This window comes from Zonotrichia leucophrys, chromosome 15 (assembly GCF_028769735.1).
Source record: "Zonotrichia leucophrys gambelii isolate GWCS_2022_RI chromosome 15, RI_Zleu_2.0, whole genome shotgun sequence".
NCBI classification, from domain to species: Eukaryota; Metazoa; Chordata; class Aves; order Passeriformes; family Passerellidae; genus Zonotrichia; species Zonotrichia leucophrys.
The window spans coordinates 12,583,527-12,596,462 of record NC_088185.1 but is presented as its reverse complement, the minus strand read 5'-3'; the positions used below and the strand labels follow the sequence as shown (position 1 = coordinate 12,596,462).

The 12,936-nt window shown below is 46.6% G+C and overlaps 1 protein-coding gene across 5 annotated transcripts in view; it reads right to left on the bottom strand.

Annotated features, from left to right (window-relative positions):
- MTMR3 (myotubularin related protein 3) overlaps nucleotides 1–12,936 on the bottom strand; it is a 77,752-nt gene that overhangs the window by 37,258 nt on the left and 27,558 nt on the right. For all 5 annotated transcript variants that reach the window (XM_064726475.1, XM_064726473.1, XM_064726476.1 and 2 more), the window contains 4 exons: nucleotides 7,215–7,292; nucleotides 3,818–3,891; nucleotides 3,356–3,445; nucleotides 1,754–1,870 (listed from right to left, as the gene is read on the bottom strand). In XM_064726475.1, coding sequence (XP_064582545.1) covers nucleotides 1,754–1,870; nucleotides 3,356–3,445; nucleotides 3,818–3,820 — 210 coding nt within the window. In that variant the 5' untranslated portion in view covers nucleotides 3,821–3,891; nucleotides 7,215–7,292. The remainder of the gene's footprint in view (nucleotides 1–1,753; nucleotides 1,871–3,355; nucleotides 3,446–3,817; nucleotides 3,892–7,214; nucleotides 7,293–12,936) is intronic.

Genomic DNA, 12,936 nt, shown 5'->3' with positions numbered 1-12,936 from the left:
GGTACTGTGTCCAAAATCCACCACTGGCAGAGATTACATGCAATCCATGCTTCCACAAACTCCACCAAAATGTTCATTCTCCCATCAATGCAATTAGCTTCCAGGGAGGAAAGTGATGACACAGAAACACTCAGCAGCTGCAAAGTCTGACATTTTCTTAAGGAATCAATAGAGCTGGGCCTGGGAACCAAACCTCCCTCATGCACCAGGAGATCCCTGTTGAGTCTGCACTTTTATCCCATGGATAAATGTAAGTCAACAGCCCTGAATGTCCTAATCCCCCAATTTATGCATGGTCTGTGGCACCTTTTGTTTTTGCATTTGAAACACCATGTTCCTATTAGCAGTGAGATCTAGGAAATGATCCATGGGAAAGATCTCCACACACAGCCCCTTTCTGCACTGTTGCAATGGGAATATTAACAACTTGGAATGGATTTGTGGCCCAGCCCAGGTGATCTGGAGCTCTGTGCTGCTCACTGAGGTGTCACAGCACCATTTTCACAGCCAGGGAACTGGAACCAAACAGGAGGCAAAAGCCACAGCCCAGGAATGAAGAATCTCTTACAGGTATTTGCAGAACAGCTGTGATGACATAAAAACAGCAGGAAAGAATCGAGATGAACTCAATCAAAAACTACTCAGTGAAAATTTGAGTTAGAAAATCACCATCTGAATGAGAATTTTGGTCAACACTAACCAAAATAATTACTACTGCCAAAATTAATGAATTAAATATGGTTCTTAATTACTGAAGAATGTTTTATCTTGAAAGACATCCCAAGCCCTCCCTGCCCTGGATTTCAGCAGAGTTCATAGGAAGCTATTAGTGACAGTCATATATGGTTACAAAGAATTATTTATATTCTGCTCTGCCTCATAGTCTGGTTATTTCTGGTTAATGATGCTGATGATAATGAGATATCACACAGAATGAGAGGGCAGAACACTGCATGTGAAAGTCAGGGAAGAAAAATCAACATGGGAATATTCACAAGCTTCTGTGGACTCTTCCCTGAACACAATCAAGGAACGTGATTTGAAAAAACATCAATTCCTGCTATGCTCAAAAATACTGAATTGAAAACCCCTAGAAAGCAATATCCCTAATTGTCCTAAGGACAGAAGTGCAGTTCATGGTTTCTGTAATAAACCAACTCCATCATTCCCTGGCATTCCTCAGGACTCCTGATTTGCAGCCTGGAAGTGTCCCCAGCTGGTGGCACTGGTCTGTGTGAGCACCAAGCACTGCCCAGGACTGGCCAACACCATTGAAGTGTGTTTGCTGCCAGGGGAGGTGCAGATGGAACCATTTCCAGGAATGGACCCAGCAATAAAACTCCCTCGAGAAATGCATTGAAGGTGAGGTCCCTGTTAGATCAAACACTGCACTCAAACCACTCAGCACCTGGCCCAGCCTCAGCAGCAGGGCCCACTCCCAGTTCTGAAGCTCCAAGCAAGCACAAATCAGGTTTAGGTGCTCCAAGAGCCCCTGGCAAGACTGACTGTTCCTCCCCACTGAGCTTGGGGACAGCAGGTGGCTGACACAGCCAGCTGGGAAGGTTGAGGGATGTGACATTTCCTTATGACATCTGATTTTCAGAGCTGCTGAGTCCCCCTTTGGTGCCTAAATACACATTTATTGCTGAAAAATCCATTTGAACATCAGAAAAGGATTTTTCATTGTTAAAAGGGAGGATCACTGTACTCTCATTCCAATTTCTGTTGTTTCCATTGAGACCAGAACACTTACATTGACAACAGATTCCTTGAATTTGATGTGGAGCCTGTAGTTGGAGAGGGCAATGATGGCATCCTCTGCTCGTCCCACGTACTCCGTGCTCTCCCCGTGCAGCTCAATGAAGGGCACCTGCACAGGGGCAGCAAAAATCTCATTTCAGACACCACTTCCCAACACCTGCCCCTCCTGCAGCACAAGAAATCAAACCAAGCCTGCTGAGAACTCAGCCCTGTTATTGCTGCTGAGGAGGAACATCAGGTAAGGTTGGCTCTGAGGTTAATTGCAGCCTTTTTCTTAAATGATCCCTTATTTTATGTTACTTTTCCTGAGTGGTAAGTGCCTGGTCAGGGAAAGCAATGAATTTTTATGAAAAATATCCTCACATTTTGGCAAGCAGGCTGACAAAGCCCTTGATTTATGCTCTCACTCCTTACTTAATGGAGAGTGGCATTTCCATAATGTTATTAAATTCATCCTAAAGTAGGCACAACATCCAGGATGAATAATGTTCCCTGCTATTTCCCCACTGCTCACCCAGCAAGCTCAGGTAACCAGCCCAGGCTGGGTCCCTAAATGCTACAAAGCTGAGCTTGGACAAACCAAGCTTTTTGCTCCCTATTTCTCACAGTAAATATGAAAATGCACAAGAAGCTGCTGTTTTATAAAGTCAGAAACCTGCACTTCATTACACCACACATGGATATTGTCACTGGTGAATTAAAATGTGACTTAAGCACAGTTTAGCTGAGCTGGTGGGAAGTGAAAATACCCAACTTGAATTGAAAGTGATCTGGTTTAGACCAAAGCAGCTTCAATCAAATAAAAATACTTTGTATTACAGTGAAACTCTTCAGATGATGCAAGAGTGTCTGCATGGAGAGCCAGGCTGGGAGAGCTGGAGAGGAGAAGGCTCCAGGGAGAGCTCAGAGCCCCTGGCAGGGCCTGAAGGGGCTCCAGGAGAGCTGGAGAGGGACTGGGGACAAGGGATGGAGGGACAGGACACAGGGAATGGCTCCCAGTGCCAGAGGGCAGGGATGGATGGGATATTGGGAATTGGGAATTGTTCCCTGGCAGGGTGGGCAGGCCCTGGCACAGGGTGCCCATCCTGGATCCCTGGCAGTGCCCAAGGCCAGCCTGGGACAGTGGGAGGGGACCCTGCCATGGCAGGGGTGGCACTGGGTGGGCTTTAAAGTCCTTTTCAACCCAAACTATTCCATGATTCTATGGTAAATAATTTGAACTAAACTGATTGCAAAAGGACATTGGAAAATAAAGAAATTTTAAAATATCTCTTTTTGTGCAACAGAAGACTTTTGGCTTCATAACAGCCAGGTGCCAAGGCAGTGTTTAATCAGCTTAGTGCTGCTTTTCCAAAACAACAGATTTCTAAACTATGGAATAAATCCCTACCCTTGGAATAAGTGCACAGGTAGCAGTGATATTTTTCAGACACTTGAAGGAATTTCTTGTAACAAAATGTCCAAGTTCTCTGTCCTACCAACAGAGCAAATGAGTTTCTGTGCTAACTGTGAATTAAAATTCTAGAGGAGAGGCCAGAGAATCCATAACCAAGTGGAGGCAGTGAGATTTGAGCAGGAGCAGTGTGGTCATTACCTGAAGGTTCTCATCCTCTCGGATCAGCTGCTTCCTGGGAAAAATCTGATTAGCCTGGATGCATTCAAGGCTGTGCTGAGTCTCTTCATCCTGAGGAACAAAGTGTGCCAGTCACCCTCAGCACTGGCACCTGCTGCCACCTTCCCCAGCCACCCACAGCCAAGGAAAAGCTCCCACAGGGTGAAGTGTCCAGAGAATTCCAGGAGCAGAAACTCACTGAAGTTTCCAAACTCTCCAACATGGGCCCTCAGACAACAATGTGGTGTTAGCAACCAGTTTCCTTCCCACAGCCTGATGAATAAAGTCATTAAATGCTGCAAAATTTATAGCAGCATTAGGAAAAAAGCATTAGCACTATGCCTCAAACTCAGCAACCCCACATGTAAACATTCATTCCCTCACGTTTTTCCCATTTCAAACTCTCCTGCTCTGTCCCAGGCCCTCCAAAGCCCCTTTGCTTACCATGACAGGCCCTGGGCAGGAGGAGCAATCCTCGTCTTCACTTGCAATTCTTGGAGCTCTTCACTTACTAAAACCTAGAAAATAAGGGAAGTATAATGATGAAATAAGATTCATTTTCTTTTAGCAAATAAATACAAATTAACTTTTAAAGACTGTGAATGTAGCTGTTAGAAAACTGAGAGCAAACAGTAATTATGAAAAGATGAAATCTATAGAAGCTCCCTCTCCTGAGAGCCAAAATTGTTTCAAAATGTGTCTGGTTCCTTCTGTTCCTCCTGAAAAATTACCTTTGGATGTGCTGCTGGGAGAACACCTGTCTGAAGGCAGCAATTAGACCAGTGTTTATATAATTTAAATTAAAACATGTTCATTTTTCTGGATACCCTGGAATTTTCTCCCAAGTTGCCTGCAGATGGTGAATCAGAAATCCGTGGGATACAAACCCAAAGGGATTGCTGGGGCTGATCTGGCTTTGGATCCTCCTGGAACAAGCTTGTTTCAGCTGTGGCACATGAACTGCAGTTCTTATCAGGATAAAAATCCTCATTTTATACTTACAGCTGGTTTTGGATATCCATGGATGCACCAAAATATCCATTTCTGCACTGACATTTCCAAGAGTTCCAGATCACTACACTGGGACTTGCCCTCTCCACTACCCAACAATCCCCCAGGTTTGATCATCTGCAAATTTTCTGGGAATATTAACACAGCCCTGAGGTTTTACAAATCACCCAGTTAAGAACTCAATGACTGAAGTGACTACAGGAGTTACAATTTGAGTTTGAGGTTGATTTTACACTCAGCTTTTTTAATCCAGGTAGGTTCCTCCCTGTTCTACCCAACCAGGATTCACTCAGGTATTTATGGGGTTTGCAGAGTGTGGCACACAAAACTTACAAATGAAAATAGATCATTTAAGGTCCCTTCCCATCCAAACCATTCCAGGACAGTATGATATAAAAAACACCTTGTTATTTCAAGAAACTCCTTCAGCTTCACACACAATTATCAGCAAAAAACCAACTTAATTTGAACAATCTGCTTTATTACGAATTTGAAGTTTGCTTAGTATCTTCTGAGGAAAAGTTTTAATTTAATAGGCACTATGCTGGAAAAATTCTTTCATACTTCAGTTTGATTAGATATATGTAATTTATAAGTTTATTATATAACCATCTACATATTAATAAAAGCAGTATTAGCCTAGAAAATTGAGTCTTTTTAAATATCTTACAGCTGTGCTCCTAAAATCCAGCACAAACCTCCAGCAGAGACTGCCCAAAATCCCAAGTTTCAGTGTAACTCCTGCAATCAGTGCAGAACAGCTTCTACTGTGACAGTGTGGCTTTTTCCATGTGAGAATTCTCCTTTTTAAGGTGAATTTTGGGAAAGCTGTGTGGAAAAGAAATCTGCCTGTTTCAGTTTGGATCAGGACCATCAGATGCAAAGGGTGATGCTGCCAAGATAAATGGTACAAGGAGTTATAGGACTGTTCTAAAGCAAACACTTTGCTCTGGCTGCTGCTGGGCAGCAGTGAAACGCTGCAGCAACTTCCCTGCCACCAAAGGAATGCTGAAAATTGCTGACAGAAATAGCAAAAAGGCTGAATTGTTACACTGAGGCTCTCTGAGCTGCTGGACAGGGAATATTTGGTGAGAAATCCTTCCTTTCCCATCACATCCACGAGCTGAGCCCGCTCCCTGCAGCAGCTCAAGGTCCCTGGGCTGAGCAAAAGGGAAAGGGAAGAGCTCTGGGAGCTCAGGGCAGCCCAAGGCACCCTGAACCCACTCTTCTCCCTATCCCAAGGCTTTCTAACCCAGCCCCAGCTCACCAACCTCTCCCCATGGGAACACAAGGAGGATCCCAGTGACTGCTGCCACCCCATGAGGGCATTTCTGGCTCATTCTTCACACCATCAGCTCCAGCAAGCACTCCTGAACCCTCCCTCCATCATTCCCCACCCTGCTCCTGAGGGACAGCTGGGGACAAAGCAGCAAACCCTGCACAAACCCAAGCTCAGGCTCATCCACACTGCTGGAATCTATAAAATAAGAGGGTTTTGAGAAAGTTGTGAAAAAGACAGGCTCTAAAAGACAGCAAGGACAGTGAAATGCAAATACAGAGGGAAAAGGAGCAGCAGTATTAGTATTGCACAAATTAGTGAAATACTAATTTGCATTAGGACTGCAGAATGGAAGGAGAATTCTCATTTTGTTCAACTGCAGCTCTGCCCTGACAGTACAAGCCATTTTCCAGAAGTGAAATGGAAAGGTACAAACCCAGCTCAGTTAAAAACCTGGCCAGGAAAGCAGCCTTAACTCAGGCTCCTCCTTATCAACAGCATCACATAAAAATAGCAGCCAGCTTATACACAGAGCACTGAAATAAAACTTGGTTTTATTGGTACAAATATTGGGTTTGGTCAGGCCTGAGGCCAAAAAAAAGGTGATGCTATCAATTTACTGTCTGCCCTTTTACCTGCAATTCCATGAGTGTTAAATTATGTCAAAAAAGAGAATGGTCTTGTTAATTCTCCATCCTTGTGTTCTGCTTGAAAGGATAAATGATGAGCAAAGGTTGTAACCTCAGCCTCTGCTCAGCCTCTCTGGGAACATCTTAATTACCTTTTGTTTCAGATGCACCTTCTGCTTTAAATTATGTGCATAATTAAGAGTTGCAATAACCATCTGTTTGCCAGTGAATCTAAACAAAAAGGATTAGCTAAATAAGGGATCATTTAGATTCACATATATTTAAACACAGTTGGACTTTCAGCAAGAAAAACTGGAGGGAAAAAAGGAAAAAGGAAGAATCCAAGCATTTATTCCCTTACCTTCCCCATCCAGATTGAATTCCATGTATTTTAATATCAAAATCAGACTGAGCTGTTTACACACAGTGGCACAGCTGCCCTCTGAGTTTGGAATGCAAATTTTTTGGCAAAGGAGCATTAGAAAATTTGAGAATTGAACATTCAGGAATGTGCTGTACCTTGAGCAAAAGATGCTTCTGTAGCAAGCTGAAAATACTTCTCCCCTTTGGCAGTGGAAGGAAATGTCTGAGATAAGGACAAATACTCAGTTTCCCTGCTCTCAGTGCCTGACAGGGAGCTTTCTCCTCTTCCCTGACACCACAGGACTGAGCAGCTCTCCCAGGATTTACTGGGAGAGCAGCTGACAACACAGACTGGTCAGGAATAGGAGCAGGACAGAGAATTCTGTTGGAAGTTTGGGCACAACTAAGAGTCAGGAACCTTCCTTTTCAGTAATTAAAGGCTGCAAACTCCATCTCAGTGAAATACTCATTTTTATCTAAGATCTTGGAAAACATTTGATTTAATTAAGAGAACAATCAATGATGAGCACAGAAGCCACAAACAAGCAGCTGATCTTACCAAAGAATGAGAGAATGAACAGTCCTCTCTTGTCCCAGAAAGTTCCAACTCTTCTCTTCTGATACTTCACATTGGCAGCTGCAAACACAAGGACAGCACTTTAAAACATGAACTTCCCTTCAAAAACCACTTTTGAACCTGCATCCTAGACAGGACACTCCACTCTGGGGGGAGCCTGGATTAATTCAAGGGGAAAAAGAGAAAATTTGAGTGCCTTGGAGTTGTAACAAGAGCTAAACATGCCCAGAGAGGGAATTCCAGGACTGGATTCTGGTGGATACCTGTGGGTAAGGCAAGGAACACTTCTGAAATTGTGGCCACAAAGCAATTCAGGGTTTTCATAAATGAGCAAACAAAGCCTAAATTACTTCACAATACCAGCTACAGGAGAGAGTTTTATACAAGACCCCACTGGGTTTATATTGATCTTCAAAGTGGGTTTGATTTGACACTGCACTGGAATTTCTGGCCCCAAGAAAGCCAATGCAGAGCCCCAAACAGCTGCTGCCCATGTGCTTTGGTGCAGAGGTGCAAAAATCCAGGGAGCAGCAATGCTCACCAGGCCACTCCTGCCAAGCCCTTTCCTTTGCATTCTCAAGTGCTCTACAAAACACTCACTGCATCAAAAATGAGGGAGTGTGCCAGAAATACACATTTATCAAAAATCAGATGGAGAAAATATCTGATCAGCTTCATTGCTACAGTCACTCCAACAGGACCAACAGACACCTCCTGTGGCATCAGAAGGACATAAAGCTTAATGCTAAAATACCAAGCACTAAAATTGGAAGTTCCAGACTAATTCCCATTGCTCCTAAAGCACACAAGCAGCCAAACTGCTGGGACACCACTCCCTTGTGCCCAAAGGTTTGCTCCTGACAGGAGCTTGGACACTCTCCCAGCAGCACTCTGCACCTGGATATGCCTGGAAAGTCCAACTTCTCCACCACACAATCCTGCTGCTGGGAATAGTTTGCCTGTGCTTTGATATGCCACAACTACTGATAATTTTCACATTCTGGTAAGTGAAATAAAACGCTTTTGTATTTTGAGTTCATTGTGACAAGGAGAAGAGGTAATACGCAGAAAAATGAGATTAATTTTAGGACTGATGGAGTGGAAAGAAAGTTTAGGAAGTTGTGCATCAAAAATTGTGCATTTCAGGGAGTTGTGCCCAGCTGGGTGAGGGAGGGGATTGTCCAGCCCTGCTCTGGGGTGGCCTCTCCTCAGGGCTGGCACAGTTTCACCACAATGTCAGCAGGACCTGAAGCTGCTGGAGATGGAGCAAAGGAGGGGCACAAGGATGGGGAGGGGTCTGGAGGGGCTGAGGGCACTTGGAATGTTCAGCTGGAGCTGAGGAGACTGAGGGGAGCTGCCAGGGATGGACAGGGTGGGATTGCTGGGGGTCTGGATCAATGATCCCTGTGGGTCCCTTCCCACGCAGGGTTTTCATGATTCCAAGGTTCTAACACAAATGGATATGCACCAGAAGGAATTCTACCATCTCACATGACGGACACCTCAGGGAATCTCATGGAATCTCAGTATTTACACAAACAGGGAGCTGAGGATGTGCTCTAACAGAAAGCCCCTGTGTCAATGCCAGCTGTCCAAAACCTCAGCTAAACTTTGATTTACCATTTCATAAAACAGTTTTCTAAAAGCAACATTTCATTACCTGCAACAGAGGTCAACTTTGTTTTTGTTTTAAAAAAATCTCTCTCAGCCAACGAGTCAAACACCAATCCCAATAATTTTATGGGTTGATAATCAATCCCAGCACCCAGGTGGGAATGGGCACAGTTGGACTGTGAGGTACCAGCCTGAGCATGCAACAAGTTCAAATTCACAGCTGCCTGTTGATACAAAGTCACCTTTGAGAGGAATATGGAGCAAGTTCATTAAACACACACAAAAAAGCTCTGAAGGCAGACTATACAACCCCAGAATGACTCCTCAGGGACACTGCTCTGGCCACGTATTTGCTTTGCAAAAGGCAAGAGACACATTTCGGGTGCAGGAGCTGGACTGACTTCGTGTGGTTTCAGTCCAAATGAGAGAAAAAAAAAAACAAACCCTTCACAAAATCTGCAACAAGCTTTTTATTGATTTTAATGAGGCTTGGAAGAAGCCACCAAATCTCAAGAGTTTTGTCAAGAAGTTTAAAAACAGGACAGAAACGTTCCAATATAAGCATTAACAATTCCGCTTGCTCGCTGCCAGGGCTGAGGCAGCCCCTGAACGCTCATCAGCATTCCTGCTGCAGGGCTGCTGGGCTCTGATAAGAACCTCCTCTGTTATCACTTCCTCAGTCAACAACTCCTGCCAAAATAAGGGGGAAAGCTGCCTGCAAGAAGAAACGTTGCTGTGAGTTCTGCTGGTCCAAAGCACCAATTCCTGGTGTGGGGAGCAGCTGTTTGATGAACACATCCCAGGGAGCTGAACCCCAAATCAGGGGCTCCCACCCCTTCCTCTGCAGCTCCTCAGCTGTGGAGCCTCACAAGGGATCAGCACCATCAGGGAAGCCAAGGGGAGGAGATGGAAAAGGGACAGGATCCTTTCACTGAATCCTGAGTCAAGTGTGTCATTTAAAAATGGGCTTTGCAGCACCTTTATTGGGCTGTCACACCCTCAGAGCTGGTTTGGTTTAAGCACAGAATGGTTTGGGTTGGAGGAGATCTTAAAGCTCTTCCACTGCCATGGCAGGGACACCTCCCACTGTCCCAGGCTGCCCCAATGTCCAGCCTGGCCTTGGGCACTGCCAGGGATCCAGGATGGGCACCCTGTGCCAGGGCCTGCCCACCCTGCCAGGGAACAATTCCCAATTCCCAATATCCCATCCATCCCTGCCCTCTGGCACTGGGAGCCATTCCCTGTGTCCTGTCCCTCCATCCCTTGTCCCCAGTCCCTCTCCAGCTCTCCTGGAGCCCCTTCAGGCCCTGCCAGGGGCTCTGAGCTCTCCCTGGAGCCTTCTCCTCTCCAGGTGAGCACCCCCAGCTCTCCCAGCCTGGCTCCAGCCCTTGCAGCATCTCTGGGGCCTCCTCTGGGCTCTCCCCAGCAGCTCCAGGTCCCTCCTGTGCTGTGCCCAGGGCTGGGGCAGCTCTGCAGGTGGGGTCTCACAATCCCCTCCCCTGCCCCCAGCACAGGTGCCCAAGGACATCCTGTCCCTGCCCAACTCAAACACGTCACAGGTGAAGGGGATGGGAACAGGAACTCTTCACTCTTCCTTCAAGTCACCCCCTCAGATCCTGCTCTGGTGCCTGTTCTGGGATCCTGGGCATTGGGTGAACACTCAGCACAAAGGTCTCACCTCCAGAGAGAGAGATCTTCCTTTTTTCTTGGAAGACATCATGGAGAAGTAGAGTATTTGTACTGCATATCAATCACACAGTGTAACACAAGTAATAGCACAGCTGGAGGGGGAAATTCCAAATAATTGTTTCCAAACTGTAAAACTTTCATCCCCAACCCTGGGATTCCAAGGGCTACCCAATCCAACATCAAAGCCAGCCCTATTCTGAGCAGTGTGGACTACAGGAACTCCAAAATCTAAATTATTTGAGCCTGTGACAGTGTTTTTCTTGACATTTATTTTAATAAAACATTGGCAAATTGCTAGGAAAAGCACTCTGGAGAAGTTTCAATCAACATGTTTGTTTAATTAGGTGACTGGAAAGTTGTCTCTACAGTTTCTTTGCTGAAAGGCTCTATCAGCCAAAGCAGGAGAGCCATGATTTGATAAGCATGGAAATGGCACAAGGGAAAAATAACTGAGGAGAAAAACAAATCCAGATTTTCTCTAGCTGCCAGTTATCCTCATCAAGATGTAAACAAACACAAGCAAATGAAGCTTTTTTCCTACTAAGTGACTATTTTGAAGATGCATTTTCCCCTCCCTTTGCCAAAATATGGCATTTCCACACCGGTTGTGCCACACCATGTCCCAACCTGACATGATGCAAGTGTGGTTTTTGATGAGAAGTTCTGCATTCCTGTTTGCATTCTGAACTTCTCAAAAGCAGCTCACCCCAGCTCTGCCATGGGGGGAACCTTCTCTTGCACAGCATTACCACACAGCCCCCATTTCTTTCATCACCTCTGTGTTTGGCCGCTCACTTAACTCACAGGTTGTTCTTCTCCTCCTCTCTCCTTTTTCTGCTCTTCCTGGTGGATTTGAGCCTCCTTTCCTGCTATTTTTACCCAAGCAGGAACACAGAGCTGCTATCGGCTGCCCAGCAGCTGGGGGATGTGGCCAGCTGGAAGCACGGAGGGGTGGCAGCAGCCACTCCCAGGCTGATCCTTCATAGAAAGTCTGAAATGGTGCACAAGGAGAAGGAGGAATGCTGATCCTCAGGGAGGCATCTTCTGGTTTTTAGTGCCACGTGTCACAGAACCTTTAAAGCTGAAAAAGACCTTTGAGGCCACTGATTTGGCACCATTGTCCCCAGGAGCCACACTCACAGTGCTGTTAAATCTCTGCAGGGATGGGAACACCAGCACTGCCCTGAGCAGCTGTGCCAGGGCTGGACAGCCATTTCCATGAGGAAATTATCCCAAAATCCTCCCTGAGGCTGCCCTGGCCCAGCCTGAGGCCGTTCCCTCTGCTCCTGTCCCTGTTCCCCCCGGCTGTCCCCTCCTGGCAGGAGCTGTGCAGAGCCACAAGGGCCCCCTGAGCCTCCTTTGCTCCAGGCTGAGCCCCTGCCCAGCTCCCTCAGCCTCTCCTGGGGCTCCAGCCCCTGCCCAGCTCCGTTCCCTGCCCTGGACACGCTCCAGCCCCTCCAGGGCTCTCCTGTCAGGAGGGTCCCAGAGCTGATCCCAGTTTTGAACACGTGAGATGGAAGCACAGCCAGGAATTTGGGGGGACAGGACCCTGAGCCCTCCCTGCCTTCAGTGGGAAAAGCACCAAAGGTGTGGAGGAGGGGACACACGTAGGGTCTGATCCCTCCATGTTCCAGGTGTGTCTTAAAACCCCCTTAGAGCATCAAGTCCAAATGTTCCCCTAAGTCTAGGAACGTAAGACTGCCAAGGCCACCACTGTCCCCTGTCCCCAGGTGCCACATCCACACAGCTGTTAAATCCCTGCAGGGGTGGGAACTCTCCCACTGCCCTGGGCAGCTGTGCCAGTGCCTGACCATCCTTTCAGTCATGAGAAATGTTCCCTAATATGAACCCTGAATCTCCCCTGGCCCAGCCTGAGGCCGTTCCCTCTGCTCCTGTCCCTGTTCCTCCCGGCTGTCCCCTCCTGGCAGGAGCTGTGCAGAGCCACAAGGGCCCCCTGAGCCTCCTTTGCTCCAGGCTGAACAACCCCAGCTCTCTCCATCTTGTCCATCATCCCCTCCCCTGAAGGAAATGCCAACACTCCAGCTGCATCTGAAGGTGTGCACACAGCCACACTCAAACACCTGACAGGGAGAGCCACAGGGAACACCCCACATTCCCACAGCACCCATGGAACTGCCCTGCACCACAGCATTGTGCAAAGATCTCGTTCCCCTTTCTGTTCTCTCTGCTTTTATGAGTGAAGAATAAAATTAATTAGAAGAGTCCAAAGCATCCAAAAAGTTTTGTCAACATCTGTCACTGCACTGACTCATGCACTAATGGCAGGTCGGCATTTGGGTTCCTTCATCTTCCCACTCGGAAGTGGCATTAATCTGCCTTTAAAGCAGTTTGATTAAGCTGATTATCTTTGCAGATTTGTTAAAGATCATTTCTTGCACTC